This window comes from Bufo bufo, chromosome 1 (assembly GCF_905171765.1).
Source record: "Bufo bufo chromosome 1, aBufBuf1.1, whole genome shotgun sequence".
Taxonomy (NCBI): domain Eukaryota; kingdom Metazoa; phylum Chordata; class Amphibia; order Anura; family Bufonidae; genus Bufo; species Bufo bufo.
In genome coordinates this window covers 644,250,830-644,275,898 of record NC_053389.1, presented here as the reverse complement: position 1 = coordinate 644,275,898, position 25,069 = coordinate 644,250,830, and the positions used below count along the sequence as shown (strand labels likewise).

Genomic DNA, 25,069 nt, shown 5'->3' with positions numbered 1-25,069 from the left:
GTAGAAAATTAAATGACTTTTATGTGGATTTGCCCTCTACATTGCAAACAGTGAATCTGTGGCAGAAATCCACAGCATAGGTTGACATGCAGATTTAAAAACCGTACCAAATGTCACGCAGTTTTCAGATTCCGAAATTTTCTATAGCGTGCATATTTTTTAAAATCTCATCCACTTTGCAGCTACTGTAAATTCTGTGGAATTTTCACATGCAGTCCTGCTGCAGAAAATGTGCAATTATATACCACGTATGTCCATAACCTGCCTTGGCTTCCTGTCCAGTTCTGTCAAAGTGGATGGGGCAGAGCTACAATACCACAAAAAACCTATGGACAGGTGTGGCACCTTGTTTTTGTAGGTGAGCAGGCACACTTTTCTAAACCTGGACTACCCATTTACTAAGTGGTGGCCCATCATCAGTATAGGTCTTTACTAGTTGACCAACAGGGATCCAGTATCCTGCATCCCTGCTGATCATGTGTAGCTCAGTCACCAGAGGAACTACACAGCTCCCTCAACTGCTCGTCACTCGTCAGAAAGCTCATCACTGCTCCCTTTGACTTTATTGGGAGCAGTACTATAGTAAGGAGCTCCCTCCACCACAAGGTTGATGGTACTGTGTAGTTAGGCTACTTTCACACTGGCGTTTTGGTCTTTCCGTTTGTGAGATCCGTTCAGGGCTCTCACAAGCGGTCCAAAACGAATTAGTTTTGCCGTAATGCATTCTGAATTGAAAATGATCCGCTCAGAATGCATCAGTTTGCCTCCGTTCCGTCTCCATTCTGCTTTGGAGGCGGACACCAAAACACTGCCTGCAGCATTTTGGTGTCCGTCTGACGAAACTGAGCCAAACAGATCCGTTCTGACACACAATGTAAGTCAATGGGGACAGATCCGTTTTCACTGACACAATAGAAAACGGAGCCGTCCCCCATTGACTTTCAATGGTGTTCAAGACGGATCCCTTTTGGCTATGTTACAGATAATACAAACGGAACGTTCTGAACGGATGCATGCGGTAGTATTATCTGAACGAAAGCGTTTGTGCAGAACCATGACGGATCCGCACCAAACGCGAGGGTGAAAGTAGCCTTATAACACTGACTTCCAGCCACAGAGCTTCAAGCGAACAGCTGAAAGGCAGGGCTGTGGAGTGTTGGTCTCCACCTCCCTGTGGACCATCCAGTGATGGCAAGATAGGCTATTGCTTAATAAAAGCTGGACCACCCCTTTAAGGAAAAAAAATTAACAACTCATACAAATATCTTTAGTGTTTGATCAAAAGTAACAAATATTAAATTCAATAGATATCAATATTGTGTTATTAGGGGTCTACCCTATATTTGTTAATTGAGTGAAGTGCAGAGTAAGTGAGACACTAGGTCAACTAACATTGCTTGGTTTTCAATGTGTCCAATACAAAACTATTGGGAGACCAACGTTTCATACACCATTCTTAAAGCACCCATCTTAATAAATTTGCTGCATGTTCTATATCTGTAAGAAAAGAAATATAACAACTATATCTTGTCTGACAGATTGAACAAATGAGGGGAGAACTACTTCATGAGCGTGCGGCAAGGCAAGATCTGGAGTGTGATAAAATGTCCTTGGAGAGGCAGGTAAGATTGGACAGAATCTGAGAGCCATTCGGCGTGAGCTGTGACTTTTATTTTACATTGGTATCACAAACCTTCATTTATATCACTTTCTAATATTATAATATTCAACAATTTTAAATGTAAGCATCCATGGGGATAGGTCAAACATCTGGAAATCTTGCCAGTCAGCTGATGTCGAACATCCAGCTGCCCACAGAGGTGGATCACCGCAGAGAAAAATTGGTATTGTATGGCACAAAATAATGTGAATGAGCAGTCATGCTGTGCATGACCAGACCAGACTGAGATACCCTCTTTCTAAGAGCTTGTGCATACTGCCCTGTTATAGATCTGTGATTTTTGGATCTAGAATAAGGTGCCCCTAGTGTAGTTTTGTGGGCCTCCGATTCATATTGATTCTGTTATACTAACAGATATTGCAATACACAGGTATTTTTCACTATAAGTATTCCTTCTAAGGGAGAACATGGTGCCACACAGAGTGCCTATGGGGTCTGTGGTAACATTGTGTGCCACCATGGAGTTTCAACACACATTGATGTTTTGTGGCTCTCCAGATTAGAGAGCGGGATCCCAAGCTGGGATACAAATGACATCTGTATTGCTCTAATAATAGATTGTCTTGTTGAGACTCCTTTCAATTTTCAGTCCAGCTTTATTTGTCCTTCACGTGAAGGACTCTAAAGCCTAGAGAATAAAACTATTGTTTTTCAATATTCAATAGTTATTGTTGGAGCATCCGGCTTTGTTTTCATAACTTGTGTAACATTTAAAGTTAGATATTGTTTGACCCACTTTTTTTTTTAAAAACTAGAACAAAGATCTGAAGAGCAGAATTGCGCATCTTGAAACTTCACATCGATCCAATAAAGAAGGGCTTGTTGCTCAGATGGAGGGAAGAATAGCAGAGTTGGAAGAACGCCTGGAAAATGAAGAAAGGTAGAGGAGCTTGTTGTATGCTGAGTTGAGCTCGGGGTGTGATTGTGTTTAACCTCTTCTTTCCTAATAATGCCAAAGTCGTTAGATCGTTCACAAACCGGAAAAAAATATACTGTATATAATATAAGATTATTTCAACTCCTAGTGAATTGGTCAATGAATCCCTGTGGCCAGAGGTATTTTACATAATAGATGACTGTTATGTATTTGTTTGAATACTCAAGGGATTTTTAAGCTTTTGCTATGGTAGAATATGTGCATTTTAGAAACTGTTCTTTATGTCAATTTTTTTTTCTAAACTGTCAAATTAAAACAAAATCCCACTTTCATGACTGTTAATTTCAATCAGATGACGGTGCAGTAAAAGAGCACTATAATATCTTAGTGTTTTTATTATTTGGATTACAGGCGTGGCATTAAAAATGATTTAATGACTTAGAATATTTTTACTTGTCTACATTCGGCCCAAGGAACTCAGAATAGACCTAATATTATTCTCTCTAAAAGTGACAGCTGACCAGGGAATTTTTATGTTTTTTTGGTGTCAGTAGTCCAAAACTGATCAAAAGGTTATTTAGGAATACAACCCAATTGATCTGCACTTTAAGAATATCCAAAAGTCATGAAAAGGACCTATTGAGCATGATTGCCTACAATAAAGCATATAACAAAGGTGATCTATCACAATATTACAATAACACACTGAGGAGGATTTTCTTTGGAGGCGGACATATTGTATTATAGCTGAAAGCTTAGCATTAGTATTCCACAAATGTCTGCATCACATCACCAGCAACCCTAATACTGTACCAGAATGCCTTGGATTGAATACTTGCCTATGGCTGGTTTATTTTTTGTCCTGGTGACCTGGATAGCCGTCTGCTCTAGGCCTCAGTAGACTTCATCAGAATAAGTTTACAAACTATTTCAGTATTGACTTTCCAGTGTGGGAGTGAGTCAATAGTGTTATCACTTATCTGAATGACAAAAGAAAGGACAGTGAAACTTTCTCTGCGGCAAGCAGTAAATCCACAGAATATTAAATGCAATGTATGTTTCATCAGCATTCTGAAGGAAAGTTGAAAAGGATCTGGCACGGTTTCCTGATTCAATTTCAAAACAATGTGCTTTCCTTTCCCTCAGGGACCGGGCAAATCTCCAACTGAACAACCGCAGGCTGGAAAGGAAGGTGAAAGAGTTAATGATGCAGGTTGATGATGAAAATCTCACTTTAACAGATCAGAAAGATCAGGTAGGCTGCAAATATAGATTCTCTCCAATGTTACTAAACGTGAGATGTTGGATATTGAACAGGATTACCACTTGTATCTTAAAAAGGGTCTATATAAGTACAGGATATCAGAAGCTATTGCTCATAACTTTGGAAGTAAAAAAAAAAAGCAGGCATAATTGCAAATATTTCACAAGCATCCACTACTTCTCTTAATAAGAAAGTACATGTAGGCCAGGGCTACACAACAACATGGTTGCCTGCTGGTCAGGGTGAAGTCATGGCGTAACTGCACTTTGTGACAAATGCAAAAATTCAAACAAATATTGAGAATGTCTAAATAAATGGCCCTTTTGTCACCATATGAAACCCTTTATTCTAATGCGCTGAGTCTCTCTGAAGAGACCCAGAATATTTGAGCTGCAGTTCCTATAGAGGCAAACATAGAATAACTGCAAATGGAGCTTATACTGTAGTTCTATTGAACTACACTATAAGCTAAAAGAAATCTAAAACTAGTGCATGGGCGTAGCTATAGGGGGTGCAGAGGTAGCAGTCGCTACCGGGCCCAGGAGCCTGAGGGGGCCCAAAGACTCTTGTGCCACATAAGAAGACACACAACGCACTGAGGGAAGGGGGGCACAAGCTGAACTCTTGCACCAGGGCCCATGAGCCGTTAGCTACGCCCCTGAACTAGTGAACACTGTAGCCTTCAAGAGGGGCTTACAAAAAGTTAAAAATAAAATGTTAAGTTGCTTTAAAAATACAAAAAACTAAAAATTTTAATAACCCCCTTTCCCTAGTATAAAGAAAAATAAATACATATACAATAAAAAAAATATTTATCCCATACGGCCAATGGCGTAACGGAAAAAAAAATCTAAATGGCCTATTTTCCATTTTTTCATCACTTTTATTTACCCCAAAAATTTAATAAAATGTGATCCAAAAGTTACACATACACTCCAAAATGGTATCAATAAAAATTGGAGATAGTCCTGCAAAAAATGAGCTCTCATACAGCTCAGTAAACATAACTGTAAAAAAAATTATGAGGGGGACAGATTATGTAAAAAAAATAAATAAAATCTTTTTAATGTTTTTTTATGTGTTCTCGTACAGACCCAGGCATAAAACTTCCAATTCCACCCCATTTTGATTTTTTTTCCTGCTTCCCACTACATTGTATGCCATATTACATGGTGGCATTAGAAAGTACAACTTTTCCCACAAAAAGCAAGCTCTCATACAACTATGTGAACAGAAGATTAAAAAGGGTATGGCTCTGTGAAGAAAAGAAAAATTAAAACGCAAAAACAAAAAAACCTCTGGTATCCAAGGGGTTAATTAATTGCAGTGTGAAAGACAAACGAACTAAGGATTGCCTATCAAAGTTCTGTAAGGGGGCTTAATAAAAGTGTAATGCTGTAACCAAACATCCCCCCCAAAATATAATAAAAAGTGATTACAAAGGTGTACACACTCCAAAATTGTATCAATAAAAGCTACAGATCGCCCCACAGAAAATGAGTCCTCGTACAGCTCCATAGACATGTACTGTAAGTATAAAAAAGTTATGGAGGTCATAATATGGCGATGCAAAGAAAAAAATAAATTAGTTTTTTCAGAATTAACCCCTTCCAGACATATGACATAATAGTATGTCATGGCGGCAAGTGACTTGCCGCATCTTGACGTACTATTATATCATGATGATCGGGCGGTCATCGGAGCGGTGTGCGCCCGATCACTGCAGGGGCCCGGCAGTCCCTGATAGCCGGGCTTCAGATGGCGACCAAAACGGTCGCCAATGCGCCTTAAAATTTGCAGATGGCGACAAGATGGCTGCGCAGCCTAGTATCAGTTAAAGAACATGGCACGCGCCATGTTCTCTTCACTAGCACAGTGGAGAAAGAGGGAGTCCCTCCCTCCCCACTGTAACGCGGCTGCCACTGCCACCAATGGGGAGATAGTAGGGAGGAGGAGGGGAGGAGCTGTGGCCACTGCGCCACCAATGAATGTAAAACATATTAATACAAGTATAGACAGCGGTATCACAGACCCAGCCTCAATAACAGGGCATGCCATACGCGGCAATTAACCCCTCAGGTGCAACATCTGAGGGTTAATTGCCGCGGATCGCATGCCCTGTTATTGAGGCCGGGTCTGTGATACCGCTGCCGACACTTGTATAAATAAGTTAAAGAGGACCTTTCATGGGTCCAAAGAATATGAACTTAGTAGCAGGCTACATAGAGCGGCGCCCACCCGCTGTGGCCCCCGTTATTTTCAATATTCAGAGCAAGGAGGAGGAGACGCCAGTGTCTCTCCTTCTCCCTGACAGCAGCGCTGTCCGATCACAGCTCAGAGCCAGGGAGTTTTTTTTTTCTCCCTGGCTCTGAGCTCTGTGCTGTGATTGGACAGCGCTGCTGTCAGGGAGAAGGAGAGACACTGGCGTCTCCTCCTCCTTGCTCTGAATGTTGAAAATACCGGCGGCCACAGCAGGCGAACGGAGCGGCGCCCAGGAATAATAGTAAGTGCACCCATGAAAGGTCCTCTTTAATTACATTCATTGGTGGCGGAGTATTAGTATCATTGGTAGTGGAGTGCAGGCTGGGTCTCCTAGGCAACCTAAAAGAGGATCCCGGCTGCGCGATCAAGTGGATGAGGTGAGTAATGTTTTTATTATTTTTTTAACCCTCAATTGACATTATACTTAGCATTCTGTATTAAAGATTGTTATTATTTTCCATTAAAACCATGTTATAATGGAAAATAATAAAATCTACAGAACACCAAACCCGAACTTCAGTGAAGAAGTCTGAGTTCGGGTCTGGGTACCACATGAAATTTTTTATCATGCGCGTGCAAAACTGAACAACGGAACGCAATCGCAGTCAAAACTGACTGAAATTGCATGTCTACTCGCACGATTTTCCCTGAAAGCAACGGCATCACATCCGGCCCTCACCCGCGACGCCCGAGAGGCCTAAGGGTGCATGAGGGGGACTTCAAATTGGACATGGCATCTAAAACCCAGTCCAGGAAAATCTGCCTTCCAAAAACCATATGGTGCTTATTTTCTTCTGCTCCGTGCCGTGTGCCCTTACATCAGTTTACGACCACATGTGGGGTGTTTCTGTAAACCGCAGAATCAGGGTGATAAATATTGAGTTTTGTTTGGCTGTTAACCCTCGATGTGTTAAAGAATAAAATGGATTAAAATGGAGAATGTGCCAAAAAAGTTCTTTAAGTTCCTTTAATTCTTGTGGAACACCTAAAAGGTTAACAAAGTTTGTAAAATCTGTTTTGAGTAACTTGCGGAGTCATTTATAGGGGGTTTCCACTATGTAAGCCCCACAAAGTGACTTCAGACCTGAACCTGTTGGGGACACAGGGCGTACAGGTACCTGTACGCCCTGTGTATTTACGATCACCGCCACGCAGTGATCGGAACTGGGTGCCTGCTGAAATCAATCAGCAGGCACCCTGGGACAATGCTGAGGGGGGTCCTGGCCCCCCCTGCCCCGTATCGGCGATCGCAGCAAGCCGCAGGTCAATTCAGTCCTGCGGTTTGCTGCGTTTCCGGGTTATTCGAGTCTCTGGTGACCCGATAACCCGGAATAGGATGGTGATCGGTGGTGTGATAATACACCACCAATCGCGATCCTGAGAGGTGATGGTGACATCACCTCTCAGGATCGCTTTCGATTGGCTGCAGGGCGGGCGGGAGGTTTAAACTTACTGCAGCTCTGCCTCCTCTTCCTTTCTGTGTCCGGATCCAGGAGAGAGAGGAGCAGCGTCGTCCATCTCCGGAGCCCAGTGAGCCCAGCACCCCCAGCACCCCCCTTGAGCCACCATAGTGCCATCTAGCACTAAAAAGGTACATAGGGACAGGTTAGGGAGAGCTTAGATAGGTAGGGATAGTCAGGGAAAGTTTAGGGGGGGAAAAATATATTTTCTAGGGTCTAGCGCATCGGGTCTAGGTTTAGGGATAAGTAGGCGAACACCCGTGCCCCCACACTCACGCAGACTAAATAAAGTTTTCCACGCACACACACACTCCCCTATGGCCCGCTAGACGTTCTCAGCCGAGGAGGCTTACGCCCTGCTTGCCTCTGACTCCGAGAGCCCCAGTGAGGGTGACCCCACTTTCCTCTTGTCATCCGCGTCCTCCTCCTCATCATCTAGCGATGATGATGAGCCCCCACAGCGGCGGAGACGCCGCCAGGCGGAGCAAGGGGACCGCCATGCCAGGGACCCTGTGGCCCACACTAGTACGAGCAGCTCTGGGGCTCGTACTAGTTTTCCGGCCCACCAGATAAGTCCACCTGAGCCCCCTACCGGTGAACTTGTCTGGTGTACCCCAGAGGATTTTGAGCCCGTGATTCCTGATTTTGTTGGCCAATCAGGAATCCAGATTCCCACAGTAGGCTTCACTTAATATGACTATTTTTCAGTTTTTTTTCAGTGACCACTTTGTGAATCTGATGGTGAAGCAAACGAACTTGTTCACCCAACAGTTCATTGCTCAACACCCGGGCTCCTTTTTGGCTAGGTCCGGTGGCTGGACTCCGGTCAGTGCAGCCGAGATGAGGACGTTTTGGGGCCTCGTGCTGCACATGTGCCTAGTCAAAAAACCCAGTGTCAGGCTGTACTGGCGTGGGGACATCCTCTACCAGACCCCACTTTACAGTACGGCCATGACACGCTCCCGTTTTGAGACCATTCGGAAATGCTTGCATTATGCAGATAATGCAGCATGTCCCCCCCAAGGTGATCCTCCCTATGACCGCCTGTACAAAATCAGGCCGGTCATCAATCACTTTGGGGCCAAATATTTGGAGGCCTATGTACCTGGAAGGGAGGTCGCAGTTGATGAGTCTCTCATTGCTTTCAAGGGGAGACTCATTTTCCACCAGTATGTTCCCTCTAAGTTTTGTGTGTACAAGGGGCAAGATTCCCGTATTAAACCCCCAGAATATCCCCCCACTCTGGGTGTTAGCAGGAAACTTATGTGGCACCCACTGCTAGATAAGGGTTACCGCCTGTACGTGGATAACTTTTATACTAGTATCCCCTTGTTCCAGTCCCTCGCTGCCAGATCCACGTCTGCTTGTGGGACCGTGCGGAAAAATCAACGTGGCCTCCCTACCCATCCCCTCCAGGTACCTATCCCCCCCCCCTATAGGTACCTATCCCCAGGGGTGAGACCCATGCCCTTACCAGTGGAAACCTGTTGCCGGTCAGATATAAGGACAAGAGGGATGTCCTTGTACTGTCCACAATTCACGGTAACAGCATCACCCCTATCTCTGTGCGAGGTACCGCACGATTGTATTGTCGACTAGACTCGGTATATGGGAGGAGTTGATCGCTCTGATCAAGTCCTCAAGCCATATATTGCCATGCGCAAAACCAGGGCATGGTACAAAAAAGTTGCGGTCTACTTGGTACAGGTTGCTTGTACAACTCGTTTTTGTGCTGTCCCGGAGCGCTGGCATCACAGGGAAATTCCTCCAGTTCTTTGAGGCAGTCCTCAAGGCATTGATCTTTTCTGACCGGGAAAGAGCAGGCTGGAGTACCTCGGGAACTGGAGGCGCCCGAATAGTCCCTGGCCAACACTTTCCAGGTGTGGTCCCCCATACTGGAAAGAAGGGACGGTCCCAAAAAAAAGTGCAGAGTGTGTCACAGGAGGGGGATACGGAAGGACACCACCACTCAGTGTGACACGTGCCCCGATCATCCGGGACTCTGCATTGACGGTTACTTCAGGGAGTACCACACTTCCATGGAGTACAAAATTTATAATCCCCTTCCCCAATTTTAATTCCAATATTTTTTTTCTAAAATAATATAGTGTAAAACCTAAATAAATTTAAAAAAAAGTTGACATATTAGGTATCGCCACATCCGTAAGAATCTGCTCTATAAAAATACCCCATGACCTAACCCCTCAGATGAACACGGTCAAAAAAAATAAATATAAACGGTGCCAAAACAGCTATTTTTGGGCAAATTTTCCATTTTAATCCATTTTTTCTAGTAAAGCAAGGGTTAACAGCCAAACAAAACTCAATATTTATTACCCTGCTTCTGCAGTTTACAGAAGCACCCCATATGTGGTCGTAAACTGCTGTATGGCCAAACGGCAGGGCGCAGAAGGAAAGGAACGCCATATGGTTTCTGGAAGGCAGATTTTGATGGCCTTTTTTTTGGGCACCATGTCCCATTTGAAGAACCCCTGATGCACCCCTAGAGTAGAAACTCCATAAAAGTGACCCCATCTAATAACTACACCCCTCAAGGTATTCAAAACTGATTTTACAAACTTTATTAACTCTTCAGGTGTTCCTCAACAGTTTATGGTAAATGGAGATGAAATTTCAGAATTTCTATTTTTGGTAACCTTGCCTTACAAAAATGTAATATAGAGCAACCAAAAATCATATGTACCCTAAAAATAGTCCCAACAAAACTGCCACCTTATCCCGTAGTTTCCAAAATGGGGTCACTTTTATGGAGTTTCTACTCTAGGGGTGCATCAGGGGGGCTTCAATTTGGGACATGGTGTAAATAAACCAGTCCAGCAAAATCTGCCTTCCAAAAACCACACGGCGTTCTTTTCCCTCTACACCCTGCCGTGTGCCCGTACAGTAGTTTACGACCACATATGGGGTGTTTCTGCATACTACAGAATTAGGGCAATAAATATTGAGTTTTGTTTGGCTGTTAACCCTTGCTTTGTAACTGGAAAAAATTTATTAAAATGGAAAATTTGCCAAAAAAACTAAATTCTGAAATTTTATCTCCATTTGCCACTAACTCTTGTGGAACACCTAAAGGGTTAACGATGTTTGTAAAATCAGTTTTGAATACCTTGAGAGGTGTAGTTTCTAGAATGAGGTCATTTGTGGGTGGTTTCTATTATGTAAGCCTCACAAAATGACTTCAAACCTGAACTGGTCCTTAAAAGGTGGGTTTTAGAAAATGTATGAAAAATGTTAAGATTTGCTTCTAAACTTCTAAGCCTTGTAACATCCCAAAAAAATAAAATTGCATTCCCAAAATGATCCAAACATGAAGTAGACATATGGGGAATGTAAAGTAATAACTATTTTTGGAGGTATTACTATGTATTATAGAAGTAGAGAAATTGAAACTTGAAAATTGAAAATTTTGGGTAAATTTTGTATTTTTTTATAAATAAAAATGAATTTTTTTTACTCCATTTTACCAGTGTCATGAAGTACAATATGTGACGAAAAAATAGTCTCAGAATGGCCTGGATAAGTACAAGTGTTTTAAAGTTATTCACACATAAACACTGGTCAGATTTGTAAAAAATGGCCTGGTCCTTTAAGTGAAATATGACCGTGTCCTTAAGGGGTTAAAAAGTGGGTTTTGGAAATTTTCTTAAAAATTTTAAGAATTGTTTCTAAAATCATGAAGTACAATGTGTCACGAGAAAACATTCTCAGAATGGCTTGGATAAGTAAAAGTGTTCCAAAGTTATTACCACATAAAGTGACACCTGTCAGATTTGCAAAAAATGGCCTGGGCAGGAGGGCGAAAACTGGCCCAGGGTAGAAGGGGTTAAAACACAAGAAAAATTATATAAATCTCAAGACGTCGCGTGTGAGGGCCGGACAAGATGCGGGTGCATTGCGGGAAAATGCGCGATTTTTCCACGCGAGTGCAAAGCGTTTTAATGCGTTTTGCACGCTCGTGAGAAAAATGGGCATGTTTGGTACCCAGACCCGAACTTCTTCACAGAAGAACATGGTGATAAGGGAAAATAATAGCATTCTTAATACAGAGTGCTTAGTAAAATGTCCTTTGAGGGGTTAAAAATAATAAACAAATTTAACCATGTGACCATGTGATGAGTGCAGTGACGTCATCAACGGTCCTTTAGCCAGGTCCTGTAGAAAGAAGAGGAGATCCGCTACGCGACCAAGTGGATGGGGTGAGTTAAATTTATTATTTTTAACCCCTCAATAGACATTTTACTAAGCATTCTGTATTAAGAATGCTATTATTTTCCCTTATAACCATGTTATAAGGGAAAATAATAAAGATCGGGTCCCCATCCTGATCGTCTCCTAGCAACCATGCGTGAAAATCGCACCGCATCCGCACTTGCTTGAATATAGAGCATGCTGCAATTTTCATGCAACGCACAAGTGATGTGTGAAAATCACCGCTCATGTACAGAGCCCCTTTGAAGTGAATGGGTCCAGATTCAGTTCGGGTGCAATGCGTTCACCTCACGCATTGCACCTGCGTGGAATTCTCGCCCGTGTGAAAGGGGCCTAACTGGTCAGTATTAACGCATAGGGAACACCATAGAAACAAAACCCATAAAACTGTGGTGGAATTGTGTTTTTGTTTTTATAATTCCACCCCATTTGGAATTTTTTCCAGCTTCCCCCTACATTGTATGCCCTATTAAATGTGTGAAGGCGCCCTAAGTCGATGTTCAATCTCATTGTTGTCATTGTGCTAAGAATTCTCTCCCATGTACATTCATCCTGGGCCAAAAATGTTTTCATAGCCCCACCCCTAATGTTTGGGTAGATTCTGTCAGTACCTCTTACCCCGAGGTCAGAAGGGTCAGTTCATTTTGCAGCCGGAATCTCTTGCTACATGTTTTCTTAATCTCCTCCTCAATTCTCTTCTTGTCAAACCAATATATATTTAATCACATGGACAAGTAGCAAAGTATATCACTCCAACTGCATCACATCCTATATGATAAGTTCTCCCATAGTCACATGATTTCTCAGCATTGTGGAAGGTTTATTCTTTTACACTATTTGGGCAAGCCACATACCTCCCACATGGAGCGCAACCCCATTTTGGTCATCTTTGCACTATGTATGTGTCTAATTATTAACCTCAGTGTATGATACTTGGATAGGCACTTGCACTTTATTTTGGGTGTTAACTCTATGTGGTACCATCTGTGATTATACTATTGTTACTAGTATTGCCTGCCATTCCTCCCTGTGCTGCGTTGTGTGTCTTAGTGCTTTTTAATGTGTTTTAATGATGGATTTCTTAAAGATGACATTTATATTGCAAGTGGGAGTGGTGTCAAATATTGAGAAAATGTCTACACTTTGCCACGTTTTTACTATGACTCTTGAGTTAGGCTACTTTCACACTTGCGGCAGAGAGATCCGGCAAGCAGTTCCGTCGCCGGAACTGCCTGCCGGATCAGGCAAAACGTATGCCAACTGATGGCATTAGTAAGACTGATCAGGATCCTGATCAGTCTTAAAAATGCCTGATCAGTCTTTAAAATGCCTGATCAGTCGAAAAAATGCATTGAAATGCCGGATCCGTCTTTCTGGTGTCATCCGGCAAAAACGGATCCGGCATTTATTTTTTTCACCTTTTTTTCAGTCTGCGCATGCGCAGACCGGAAGGACGGATCCGGCATTCCGGTATTCTGAATGCCGGATCCGGCACTAATACATTCCTATGGGAAAAAATGCCGGATCCAGCATTTAGGCAAGTCTTCCTTTTTTTTCGCCGGAGATAAAACCGTAGCATGCTGCGGTTTTCTGTTTTGCCTGATCAGTCAAAACCACTGAACTGAAGACATCCTGATGCATCCTGAACGGATTACTCTCCATTCAGAATGCATGGGGACATACCTGATCAGTTCTTTTCCGGTATAGAGCCCCTGTGACGGAACTCTATGCCGGAAAAGAAAAACGCAAGTGTGAAAGTACCCTTCAAATGGCTAGCAATATAGCAACACTCTGTGGTCAATTTTGCAACAATGTTCTCATTTAGGCTGCTTTCACACAAGCGAGTTGTACACTCTTAATGCTGTCACTGTTATCGAATACATTCCAGAACTGTAAGGGTTAAACAGCATCATAAATCAATATAATGCTATGTGACCCCGGCAGTGCTGGGGGTTCAGGATGGGCGCTGTGTTATACTCGCGCTCCGAGTCCGGAGTTCGCTCGTGTGAAAGCAGCCTTATGCTCATACTTTTTTTGGATTCTCATTTGAAGCGGTGCTTAAAACAATTGAAGTTTAAGCTAAAGACATGGGGGTCCCAACCATTTGACAATTTTCTCTGTCCAGTACTACTCCCAACTAGGGAGTTGCAGTTCCTGAACAGCATTAGGTCAAGAGTGGCACTGTACAAGAGATTGAACCTTATGATCGGTATGTTCTGGCCTATCTTAGCAATGTTCCATACCTTCATTGGTTTTATCTTTACCATAGATCCACCTTTTTGCTAGAGAAGTATTATAATATATATATATATATATATATATATATATATATATATATATATATTGTTTCTACAACAGGTGGCGGTTTGTGCATCAAGTCAGGTAATTTTTTAGACACTTACGCCCTCTGTTGGACAGTCATTTATTGACACCATTTTGCAGTGTGTACATTTGCACGTAATATTAGCAGCACCAGTTAAACATTAGTATAAGTGGGAATGGGAACATCTTGTCAATTGACAAAATGAAAACATATGTATGAACACCTGTATGTATATAATAAATACAATATTATATAACACACAAAAAAAATATTCTTTGTCTAGCTAAGTTTACGATTGAAATCAATGAAGCGACAAGTTGAAGAAGCAGAGGAAGAAATAGATCGATTAGAAGGTGCCAAAAAGAAGCTTCAAAGAGATTTGGAGGAACAAGTTGACATCAATGAGCAGCTACAAGCACAGCTAAACGCAGCAAAGAAGGAGCTGAGGTTGGTCAATCTCATTTTAAAAATATCCATATTCTGTACATGTTGCACTACACTAGATCATGAATCTTCTGCTGGCTGGCAATTATGATAACAACCAGGCTTGCTATAGACTGTAAGAGCTACAATATTTCATTATTTACTTTTATTCTCTTTATCCATGCAAAAATACACAAGTTAAAATAAAAATAAATCTTAAAAATGTCACATTTCCATGATAGTTTAATTGAGAAATAATTATTGCTTGTACTTGACAAAGCAAATAACATCTGTAAGGCTTGGAGAAAAGTTTAGAAAGTCTCGAGTCTGGGAGACTATTTGAAAATCCGAAAGGTTTTTTATTGTAATATACAGAAATTAAATAGCATCTGTCAGCAGGTTTGTACCTATGAATCTGGCTGACCTGTGGTATGTGCGCTTTGCAGCTGAGGGCATCTGTGTAGGTCCCATGTTCATTTGTGCCCACATTGCTGAGAAAAATTGTTTTAATATATGGAAATGAGCCTCTAGGAGCAATGGGGGAATTGCCATTACACCTTGAGACTCTGTTCTCTGCAACTGCTGCTCCCTCTCCACTTTGACAGGGACAGGCAGTGAAAATATCATCACGCCTGGTCCTGTCAAAGTGCAGATGGCACGTCCGTTGCAGAAAGAGCTAAGCCTCTAAGGCAGGCATCTCAAACTCGCGGCCCTCCAGCTGTTGTAAAACTACAACTCCCACAATGCCCTGCTGCAGGCTGATACCTGTAGGCTGTCCGGGCATGCTGGGAGTTGTAGTTTTGCAACAGCTGGAGGGCCGGGAGTTTGAGATGCCTGCTCTAAGGTGTAACAGCAACGCCCCCGTTGCTCCTATAGGCTAATTTGCATATATAAGGACATAATTCATCTCTGCCGTGAGGGCACATAAGACCATGGGCCCCCCCAGCACAGATGACTTCAGCTGCCAAGTATACATGCAACAGGTCAGCCAGTTTCATAGGTACAAATCTGCTGACAAATTCCTTAAAAACCTTAGCTAAAAGCCCCACACTTGGTGATAAATCAGTCATTATGAATACTATTTTCCCAGTATCAATGTTCTTTATTGTCCTGTAATTTAATCTAAAATTTCTGGATGTTTTGAGCAGATAAATGATCGCGGTATATTTACTGTATTCAATGTATTTTTTCTTGTAGTAGACGCAGATGTTCACCAAGCAAGATGTTGAATGACTTGGAGGATGATGATGATCTGAGCACTGACGGAGATAGTCTTTATGAATCTTCTGTATATAAATTTTATAGAGATGATGGCATAACCGCCTAATTTGGATCTGTCATTTGGACTGTCAAATAAAAAATAAAAAAACACCAACTCTCTTGTATTGCATGTTCTAGTACTACATAAAAGCTATAGCCATAAGTTTCAAGTCTGCCTGTGTTCTAGATGTTATTCTGTATGAGGCCGAAGGAAATTGTTTTGTACAGGTTGATGCCTTAAAACTTTTGTTCTTTTGTAAATATTCTAATTGAAAGATGATTTTCCGGCATTTCCTAAAAATGTATTCAACAAAACTGTTACAAGAATCAATATGTGAAAGTAATTTGCCACCAACAGCTGTGTTATGACTATAGATCAATAGAAGTCGACCATCTGCACATCTGCTCTTCAGTAGGCAGCTCCCAGCACTCACGTGAACAGCTCAAGTGGTGAAGGTTGCCCGTCTTGATGTAGACACTACTGTGCTGTAAATAATCTTTCATCTTTGTTGATTGCTAGATTACTATGTTGTAAAATCCTGATGTCACTGTCCTGTTGTGCTTTTCTTGCCATTGTGAAATGAAATTATATTTTTTTTAATAATATTATACCTATTAAAGGATTTTTAACAGAAAACTATGTCACTTGGTCTCTCTGTATCCCAGTAGAATGGTGTCTTAAATGCTATGGACACCTCAGACATGGAATTTCTTTTAGTGGTTATCTTTAGTTAAAAAAAAAAAAAAACAGTTGCACGGAGTTTCATTCTGCAATCTTCATTCCTTTGTTCATTTTCAGACCCCAGTTATACAGTGTATAACCTGCTCTTAGTTTTGGGCTTATCTCATGTGAACTTCACTCGTTAATTCATGCTGGATCTGTGTGTCTAGGATGCTGCTGTCTTCCCCCAGCAATCTGCCCTGTGTGTGCTTTCCGCCGTATCTACACACTTTGTGAGATGCCATCTTTCGATCCTCTCCTCTCTTCTCCACACACATCTGTTCTGCTGCTATCTCTAAGGCCTCATGCACACGACCGTAGTTATGGTCCACATCCGAGCCGCAGTTTTTGAGGCTCGGATGTGGACCCATTCACTTCAATGGGGCCGCAAAATATGCGGACAGCATTCTGTGTGCTGTCCCCATCCGTTGCTCCTTTCCTAGGCCCCGCAAAAAAAATATAGCATGTCCTATTCTTGTCCGTTTTGCGGACAAGAATAGGCATGTCTACAATGGGCCGCCCGTTCTGTTCCGCAAATTGCGGAAGGCACACGGGCGGCTTCGATTTTTTGCGGATCTGCAGTTTGCGGACCGCAAAAAAACGACATGGTCGTGTGCATGAGGCCTAACACTGAGAGCAGGCAGTAAAGACAGCTGTCAGAAACAAGAGCAGTGCCCTGACTTTTTTTTTTTACGATCCAGGAGCAACATCAGCTAGGTACAGGATTTGCATACACTCTACACTCTGGTAACTGCGAATTTTAACATCCCGCAAGTTAATAAGATCAGACGTGGAGGTAGATCCTTTTCGGCTCAAGGGGCCAGATTTTGGAACCACCTACCTCTGGCCCTGAAAATGATTCCCAGTCTTCTCTCATTCAGACGTGCACTGAAAACCCTACTTTTCAAACAGGCGTTTGATCTTCCTATGTAACACTTATTTTTGGTTCATATAATTTTGGGGGTTTTCCTAAATCTTAGTCTATAAATTCACGGTTGGTAATGTCCCTACTATTTTAAAGATACCTTTTCCTCATGTTAATTTTGTTCTCTTCACATTCTCTGTATCTCGTCCAAACCCTTTGAACCTTGAGATCCCCCTACCTTCCCTCCCTTTTTCTTTCTTGATTCTCCATTTGATAAGTGCTAGGAAATTGGTCTCTGGAATAGGTGCCTTATTCTCTAGGCCTTTGTGGCCCATGGTAAAGTGTCATGCCTTCTTTTCAGCCAGCTAAGCGCATCGAGGCCCTAAGGGTAAGACTGCGTGTACACAAGACTATACATCATCATAATAATCAAAATGTAAAAACATTTTTAAATTACACTATTTATAAAGTTGCATAATTTTGCATTTAGGGTGCAAATAAGCAGTAAAAATAATTACTGTATTCCTGCAGTATAAATGTGCATATTAATAGACACTTTTGTTATGGAAGCGTTCATTAGTACAACAGGCCTGGGGAGCGGTGAATATAGTGGATGCTGGCTTTCTTCACCACACACTGTTCTTCTCTGAGCACCAGTGCCGCAGCTGTGTCCTAACAGCGTACAGCATCACGTTGGGTGCGCGTAAGCATGCACTATAACCTGACGCTATGTGACGTCCAGTCACAGTGCAGCCCTGCAGGAAAAGTGTGCTGGATCTCCCAAGTGGCACTGCCGCCCATAACAGGAGAGGCAAGTTCTTTAATAAATTTTTTTGTCTGGTCTAAGGTCTGATGAAAAATGTTTTACTTCTTATTTTCCTCCTCTAAAACCCTAGGTGCATCTTATGGTGCTGGAAATAAAGTGAATTCAAAGATGTCCATACCTTTAGTGCCTTGATCTGATTAGGTGCAGTGTTTGCATACATTGGGGTTATCCCACAACTAATGTAAAAAATGATCATCAGACATTAAATAGTACATAATCTCTTTCTAAGGGCTCACGCACATTAACGTATTTTTTTTCTGTGTCCGTTCCGGGGTTTTTTGCGGCCCATATGCGGAACCATTCACTTCAATGGGTCCGCCAAAAAACGGAAATGATTCAGTGTACATTCCATTTCCGTATGTCCGCACGGCCGTTCCGCAAAAAAGATAGAACATGTCCTATTCTTGTCTGTTTTGCGGACAAGGATAGGCATTGTTACAATAGATCTACAAAAAAAAAAACTGATGAAATATAGATGTGAAAGGAACGTCATCAGTATTTTTTGCGGATCCGTGTTTTGCGGACTGCAAAATACATACATTCGTGTGCATGAACCCTAACAAAGCTAGAACCAGACCTGTACCTCACATGGATCCAGAGATCTCCCCATTCATTGCTCTGCTAGATTTCTATCAAGCTGGCATCTCGAGGGGAGTGTCCTTTCTGCTGCAGCTCTCCCCTATCACAGCTCAAGAGGCAGTTGAAGATGAAACGGAGCGTGTGCAGCCATCTCGGTAAGCCGGACAAAGGAATAAGAAAAAAGCTAACAGCAGGTGGCGCTATACCGAAACATTTTATTGAATAACTCAGTGGCTATGCTAAATTTGTAATTACATGCAATTACAAAAGTATTCAGATCCAGGTGCTGGTTTGAAAACTGTAGAATAATTTTCATTTGACAACTCCTTTAAGACTAATGCAGGAGTGAATCTGAAATCCTTTGGATAGACCACCAGTATCAGATCTGGGGTGGTCCCTACTCTTTACCAGCCCAGCTCATTACTTTTGGTATTTGCTGTGTCTGGTATTGTAGCTCAATCCTATTCAAATGAATGATACTGAGCTGCAATACCAGGCACAGCTACTACTGAATCTGATATTGATGGCCTATCCTACTGTAACTCTCCATAAACTATAGGTTCTCGTCTGAATCCACAGATTTTGGTGGGACCGGCCAACCACCTAATGTGTTTGGGGGGTGACCGCTTAAGTATACATCACAAATAGTGTAGTTTTGGAGTACCCCTTTAAAGGAACACTCAGGGTAAAACGGTCTAATTTTTTAACAATTCCTAGTTCAGGGACTGCACTGCAGGTCATCAATGAAGCAGTCACATAGGAATATTTACCCTTTTTGATATGCTATCCCATAGGATATGACACCATTGTAACTTATCATTGAAGTAACGTCATATAGGAACATTCTCCAATTTTCATATACTGTCCCGTAGGGTGTGACACAGAGCAGATATCCTGGCAATCATGACTAATAAGAAAATAGCTCAGACAAAAAAGGAGATGAATGGGTTTTATTACTCCCACATCTTTCACACGAGCCACTAATTTATTGCTGACAATAATTGGGGACATTTCAGGCAGTGTTGGTCCCTACTGGCAGTAGAGTCACTTGAAATGTCTTTACATTGGGATGTCTGTTCAATAAAGTGCTCTTATGTACATCACCTAATAAAAATACTTACGCTTGTTATCTGTTCTTTACTGAGTGGCTCTACTTGAGTTTATCATAAAGCTGTGAGATATCAGACCTTAGTACACAAGTACCCAGATATCTGTGGAATAGCCCATCTATCACACTGTCTGAATAAGCAGATTTTCCATTCTAGCAGATCATTTTATTTCCAAAGGTCCAGTCTTTCATGACCGGGCCTAAAAAAAAAGGCCTGAATGTCCAGGTAATTTTTTGTGATATGCATGTGGTGGTTTAGTGACCCTAACTTTTTTTATTTGACTACCAAAATAATTTTTGTGATGTTTTTAACCTGACACTTAAAACTTTTTATTATCACTTTTTTTTTCCCTTTTTTTTTTTTGAAAAACTGCAAATTCTTATTAAAAAGTCATTTTTTTTAATTACAGCTTTTTAAATATTAAAACGGACAGTTTTTTATTATTTCTTTTTACTTATATATAAATTTATTTTTGGCACGTAGTATGTCCCCCAGGAGTTCATTAAAAGACCTATGGAGGAAACTGACTTTTTTTTATTTTTTTTTTACTTGCGCTGTTTCCACTGTAACTGGGGCATCCACAGGAGCCCCAGTTATAGGGGAAAACAGCCCCTTGTGGGGGCTTTACATACAGGCAGAGCTGATCAGGGTCTCCTTAGACCCTGAAGCTCTGCTCCTGCCCCAAGACACCTGGCGGTCACGTGACTGCCGGAACTAATGGAGGAAGTGGCTCAGCCACTTCCTGCTCTCCCTCCCTGCGCTACCCCACAATCTCCTGCCGGGACACAGGAGAAGGCAGAAGCGGTAATAAACTTGTCTTCTCCTCAGGGTCCCCGCTGTGTCTGACAGCTAGGACCCGACCTGCTCCTGCTAGATTGCAGGAGCTTTAATCCCAGTGCTGCCTGACTGTTTATATAAGTGCTATCTGCAAGGGGTATGTGCAGATAGAACGTATATAGCCAGTGGGCAGTTGGGAAGGGGTTAACATGTGCCAAGGAGCAGAGCAGTTATTGGGGATGAGTGTTTGTCCCCAACAACTGCCGGTATAAATGCGCCGCTAATCATCCAATGCACAATGAAATGCTCATTCATCGGGTGATCGCATCTTTTATGTGGCACATAAAATCATTGTTTGTGGGTAGCGTACCATCTTGTTTAAACAGGATCTGCTGCCCAGAACAATGAATCTGTCTACAGTAGGTACCAGTGACTGCCTGTTCACATATAAAGGAAAGGAGTGCTGCATGTAAATGCAGCTCTCAGTTCAGTTTAACAATTATACAATTATCAGGAACAAATGGTTAGTTTCTGATAATTGCCTGCCATTAAATCCATGTAAAAAGATCTTAAAGGCATTAAGGTTTTCCTCCACATAGGGTGGACTTGGCTTTTCTGAGGTCCCCGAGCAAAGTTATGTCTGGGGGCCCTAATCAAACACATAAGGTGGATTTACACCGTACAATTGTTGGGTCGATTATCAGAAATGAACGTTACTACGTGTTGGAATACAGCAACAGCTGCAGCTTAATGCAGGAGGAACTATGTTAAGCTGGCAGTAGATGGCTCTGTGTTAAAGGGAACCTGTCACCTCCAAAAACCATCCCAAGCCGCCAGCAGTGTGTTTCCGACGATAATTTTCTTCCTTAAGGCTGATGCGGCTACAGCTCAGAAAACGTTGTTTTATCCCCTGCCGGTGCTTCTCTAGTCATGCTTGAAGTCAAGGGGGCAGCGGCCTCCTTGCTTCAAGTCAAGATAACCACGCCCCCTTCCCTGTGACTGACAGAGCTTATGCAGAGAGTTCGACAAAGCCAGCCGAACTGCCGGCTGTCAGTCACAGGGAAGGGGGCGTGGTTATCTTGACTTGAAGCAAGGAGGCCGCTGCCCCCTTGACTTCAAGCATGACTGGAGAAGCGCGCCGGTTGGGGATAGAAGAACGTTTTCTGAGATTTAGCCACATCGGCCTTCAGGAAGAAAATTATTGTCGGAAACACACTGCTAGCTACACGCAGGTACTGCTGGCGGCTTGGGATGGTTTTTGGAGGTGACAGATTCCCTTTAAGCATCACTGCTTCATGCCGCCGCTGCTGTACAGTAATACACTCGTATAGTGTATTACTGTACAGCAGCGGCGGCATGAAGCGCACGGCGTCATAGCAACCAATGACGCCGTGCGCTCCTGCTCTGAACAGGAATCCAGCCCGGCATACCACAGACCGCTCTCGGCCGCGGAACACGGCCATGTGCATTCGGCCTAACACAACTTCCATATATAGCTGTCAACCAAATGGTAAAACATGGCAGTGCATGCTAAAAGCCTCTAAATCAACGCGATCAATTAAGGGTACTTCAACACTAGCATTAAAGTTTTCCAGTATTGAGTTCCGTCATAGGGGCCCAATACCGGAAAAAAACTTATCAGTTTTATCCTAATGCATTCTGAATGTAAAGCATTCCGTTCAGTATGCATCAGAATGTTTTCCGTTCCGTCCCTTTTACGGTATTTGGCCGGAGAAAATACCGCAGCATGCTGCTGTATTTTCTCCGGCGAAAATTCCAGAACACTTGCCGGAATGCCGGATCCGGCATTAATTTCTATTGAAATGTAATAATGCCGGATCCGGTACGAAGTGTTCAAGAAACATGCATGCGCAGACCTTTAAAAATGGGAAAAAAATTAATACCGATTCCTTTTTTCCTGGATGACACCGGAGAGACTGATCCGCATCCAGATCCGGAAACAAATGATCTCTGTTTGCATGTTGATTTCCGTATCCGGCAGGCAGTTCCGTTGCCAGAACTGCCTGCCGGATTCTTCTAACGCTAGTGTGAAAGTACCCTAAGAATAGTGTTGAGCGAAGCGAACTTAGGATGCTTCATCAGAAGTCACTTCGTTTAAAACTTCAGAATAATATTGTACGGACATTCGTCGGTAGCTCGGAACTAAAGCGTTTGGTTCCACGTTTTTAAGTGGTTTTCCACTTTAAAAGTCAATTGCCGAAGTTATTCAACGACGTCACGCGCGACTTCGTGATTAACTAACTTCAGCTCGTCAGAGCTCATACGTTCTAATACTGTACGGAGACTGATCTCCATACAGTATTATTCCAAAGCTTCGAACAAAGTGCGATCGGATGAAGCATCCGAAGCTTGCTTCGCTCAACAATAATTAAGAATAAGAAACAACTTAATATAGCAGCTGCCCCCAACCCTCTGCCGACTGACCTGCACACACAACGTCTCTCCGTCAGTGACATTGTGACGTCATGTGGTGCAGCTCAGGTTGATAGTTAAACGGACCATCTCCAGGAATCGCTATTCCCGGCTGTGGTTCCCTGTCTGTCCACAACAGTATCTGCGTCTTTAGGTTGAAAGTTGTGGTGCAGTCTGCAGCCCTCACCAGAGCCTTTTGAAACACCTGATCGTTGGGGGTGTTGGGAGTCACAGCCCCACCGATCACATATTGATGACCTATCCTAAGGATAAGCCATCAATATTGACTCCCAGAAAACCCCTTTAAATTAGTTCCTGATAAGTAAAACTTTCACTTTGTCAACTGAACATGATGACAAAAAAACTTACAAATCTTTTTATCAGCAAATAATGCTATCACTTTTAGAAAAATTGCCAGCACATCAGAATGGAAAAATTAAAATATCTGCAAATAACTATAACATATACTTATGAAACTTTGCCTATTGATTTATATATGATTAATGTTCTGATTGGATGTAAACTCTTCAGTGCTGCCATAGATTGAAATGCAAACTAGCTTAACTTCTAAAGCCTGGACTACACTCAACTTTTTGTAGCTCGACTGATTGATTTGAACTATTGAATGATAGCTGCAGTCCACAAGATTGCATTCATCTGAATGCATTCATTTGGATTTCATCTGTAGTTCAATAGTTAAAATCAATCAGTCGTGCTACAAAAAGTCACTTTGTAGCCCTAGCCTAAATGTATATGACATTCACTACAATACTACAGTAGAATGTGAACTGCAGTCTATCTAGTTCCACGCCTTATCTTTATAATGGAAAGGAGGAGAAAATTTGAGGGTCAGACAAGGTGGGAGATACAAATTATTGATCTATTCAACATGATTAATAATGGTAACCTATCTGATGTGTTTAACAAGGCTGTTTCAGATCTACAATCAATAGTCTGACATTGCACATACTGCACATATTTCAATGTGGTGTGCCAGGACACCTCAAGGTGAATTTAGACGACTTTGTGCATGCTCGTATAGATCTGGCGAATACCAGCTGTGGAGCTTAGCTGAAGTCCATTAAGTTTATATAGTGTAATTGTACTATGTGTAAGTGCTGCCCTCTGGTGGCGAAAATTAACATCAAATGTGGATGTCAAAAGTGTATATTATCCTAAAGGAAATACAGTATCTATACCTGATTAATGACCTACTTGTCAATTTTGTGCCCAGAGGTGTAGGTAGGATTTGAAAAGATCCAGGACACAGGCCTAACTATGATATTTTAGACATTGCCCCCCCCCCCCCCCCCCCCAACATACCACTATACAGTGCATTTATAAATTATATTGTCATACAATGCATAAATATTAGTATATTAATACAATATATAATTACTACTTCCATGGAATACAGTCTAATGCATAGCAGGAGAGCTTGGTATACACATACAGCAGCTGGTAGGATGTAACTCCTGCCCTCTCATGGCTGAGTGACCGTTCTGTGTTTTACTGCACTTTATGGCCACAGTAACCCCTAGTGGTACCCAAGGCCTTCTTGCGGATAGGTGGCTGCTCACTCATACCCCTTTTCTTTTTTGGACTTTTGACAGCAGGGGCGTAACTACCATAGCGGCAGACCATGCGACTGCTATGGGGCTCAGGGCAAGAGGGGGCCCAGTCTTGCGATTATCTACTCTTCTACTGGGGGTAAAAACTTGGACTCTACCCTCTTAAGGAACAACTTTTAGCAAATGAAGCAGTGGAAAAATGGCCCAAGGGTCATTGAAAAGGGTTTAGTCAGAAACTCCTTTGTCCTGTGTGGGGGGCCTGGTTTAAGCCTTACTATGGGGCCCTCACTTCTCTATGTACACTACTGTTTGGCAGCTATGCATGTTTCTTCAGCTTTTTAAACGCTTACAACCTCCATGCAGGCGCTTATGCAGTGATTCTGTGCTGTCCATGAAGTTTAGCGTACA

The 25,069-nt window shown here is 42.4% G+C and overlaps 1 protein-coding gene across 5 annotated transcripts in view; it reads left to right on the top strand.

Annotated features, from left to right (window-relative positions):
- CGNL1 (cingulin like 1) overlaps positions 1-16,417 on the top strand; it is a 175,479-nt gene extending 159,062 nt beyond the window's left edge. For 4 of the 5 annotated variants that reach the window (XM_040413895.1, XM_040413896.1, XM_040413893.1 and 1 more), the window contains exons 15-19: positions 1,539-1,622; positions 2,437-2,561; positions 3,705-3,813; positions 14,381-14,544; positions 15,718-15,853. In XM_040413895.1, coding sequence (XP_040269829.1) covers positions 1,539-1,622; positions 2,437-2,561; positions 3,705-3,813; positions 14,381-14,544; positions 15,718-15,847 — 612 coding nt within the window. In that variant the 3' untranslated portion in view covers positions 15,848-15,853. Of the gene's footprint in view, positions 1-1,538; positions 1,623-2,436; positions 2,562-3,704; positions 3,814-14,380; positions 14,545-15,717 lie in introns of all 5 variants that reach the window. The other variant, XM_040413897.1, reaches the window with a different exon arrangement.
- The last annotated feature ends 8,652 nt before the right edge of the window (positions 16,418-25,069 follow it).